The sequence below is a fragment of the Adiantum capillus-veneris genome, chromosome 22, assembly GCF_014529385.1.
Source record: "Adiantum capillus-veneris isolate H3 chromosome 22, ASM1452938v2, whole genome shotgun sequence".
Lineage (NCBI taxonomy): Eukaryota > Viridiplantae > Streptophyta > Polypodiopsida > Polypodiales > Pteridaceae > Adiantum > Adiantum capillus-veneris.
In genome coordinates, this window is record NC_140952.1 from 84,478,587 (window position 1) to 84,480,718 (window position 2,132).

A 2,132-nucleotide genomic window follows, 5' to 3' on the forward strand; every position below is an offset into this window, starting at 1 on the left:
GAGTATTAGAAGGGACAAACCAAAAAAAAAATCCTTTTAAAAAAGCATGTTTTTTTTTTTGTTTATTGTAGACAGCAAAGCAATGAGAAGAAGGAAAAGATAAAATTGCATGTGTGTAGAGCTAACATGTTGCTCTTTTGATACCCATGCTCTTGTTTTGTTCGAGCTACTTTACGGATCTGTCTATTAACAATCGCAATTCAGCATAGTTTGCAAAACCCTTAATGTAAGTGTCCGGGCGACAACCTGCCAGGTTAAGCAAGTGCATTTGCCTCTCTGTTGGATACTGACGTGGTTCGATTTGGGGGGTTTTCTTTGAGGCAATGTTTTGCTTGAAAAGGGCAACAAGTCTCTGCAAGGTTATACAAAAGCAATCAGTATTTTGTGTGGATTGGAGGAACATAATGTGATATGTTTTATAGATCAGTATACCTTTGGATTGCTCATTTTATTCTCTTCGTTATCTATGTTGCCTGCAATGGTGACATGGTTAGAGTTCATACTGGAAAAACCAATAGTAGAATTGTGCAGAACCGCTGAGAAAGTGTTCATAAGAATCGAGACAAAAGTAGAGCGCAAGATAATGCTACAAAGAGTGGAGTGCAAGTTAATGACAGTTTCGAAAGATCAACATGGAAGAACTCTTCAGACATCAGCTATATATTTATAGATTATTTGTTGCACAAATGCTGGAAAACAAAGTCATATGAAAATTTTACGAACTCTTAGAGTACATGATCAAGTAGCCACCAAAAGTTTCCTAATGAGGTTCCGTGTATAATATGAAGTGGAACAGTGCGAAATGTATCAAGAGTCGGTAGATTGAGAATTTGGAGATTTCGACGATCTGTGATTCGCGATAACATGATGTATGCAAGCCCCGGTGCAAATGCATCTCTGAAGATAAGAAGAACTTTGGTAGAAATTGTTGCACCTTGTGCCTTGTGTCCAGTCATGGTATATGCAAGTGTCAAGGGGAATGTGGATTTATGAAACCATGTGCCATTGATTGCAGTTCGTTTATGCTTTGTTCGACGAAGTGCCATCTTTTTACCGGTACAATGAATCAGAACAACGATACATGTAATTTGATCTTCGTTGTTAAGCGTTATGTCGTCAACAGTACATGTTGCACCATTTGTTGCACCGATTGTTAAGTCGATGTTTTCAGTGATCATGCAACGAGCCCCAATTGCGATCGAGTCCATCTCGTTGAACTTAGGGTCTAGGAGCCATTGCTGAAGTACATTTATATTACCCGCGTTTGTCTTTAGGTCAGCTTTTGTAATGTCAGTTTGATTGTACAACTTTTTCAAGGCAAGGTTGTTGTAGTGTTGACATTTGATCTATGAGTGCAAATTATTGTAGTGGAGTCGTTGATGTAGTCATGAACATGTGATTCGTCTATAATGCATGCTGCCAAGGTACAATTGATCTCATATGTGGTTGGTCTTCTTTCACGAATAATGGTCAAGAATTGGAGGAGTTCAGGGTCCGTTGCATGTCGTATGGAGCATGACATCTTGTAGAAAGTTGCATGCAGCCAGTGCACCGAGCTTGTGATATGGCATGCTTCACAAAGGTCATGTGCGTGATTACAAACTGGGGGCAAATGTGCAAGGTCACCAAGCAAGAGAATACATTTATTGTTGAAGGGATCTGTCAATGTACCGCTTGTTACGTTGACAATCTGTCTTACGATAAGATAAAAAATGGTACGTGTTAACATAGACAACTTGTCTATGAATATAATATCTGCTTCTTTTATATCCAAATATCGTTCGTCGGTCTCGTGAATAGAAAGGGGATACTGTTGATTCCTTGTTGGTATCTTGAATTGATAATGAACTATAGATGCAATGCTGCTAAGTCTTGTTGCTACAGCTCCGGTCGATGCAGCAAGTATGACACTCATGTTTCGTCTGACATACTCATATGTCAAATATCTGATAAGATGTGTTTTTTCGCTCCCTGGTGTCCCCGTGACGACACGCAAGCCGTTCTTGGCATTCAATAATTTGTTGTATATATTTAACTATTCTGTTGTGAGTTCTGAGTTACAGAAGCGAACTTCTTCAATATGGCTAGTGACTTTACTCGATGGTGGTGCATGTCTGGGTCATTATCTGTTG

At 39.3% G+C, this 2,132-nt stretch overlaps 1 protein-coding gene across 1 annotated transcript; it reads right to left on the minus strand.

Annotated features, from left to right (window-relative positions):
- Positions 1 to 725: 725 nt before the first annotated feature.
- On the minus strand, positions 726 to 1,208 carry LOC147429703 (uncharacterized). Its single transcript, XM_086495050.1, has one exon. The coding sequence runs from the start codon at positions 1,206 to 1,208 to the stop codon at positions 726 to 728; it is 483 nt and encodes a 160-aa protein (XP_086351176.1).
- Between the last annotated feature and the right edge of the window lie 924 nt (positions 1,209 to 2,132).

Bases quoted from the DNA above. Each gene is read 5' to 3' on its own strand.
- LOC147429703 (XM_086495050.1), bottom strand. From the start codon at position 1,208: ATGGACTCGATCGCAATTGGGGCTCGTTGCATGATCACTGAAAACATC.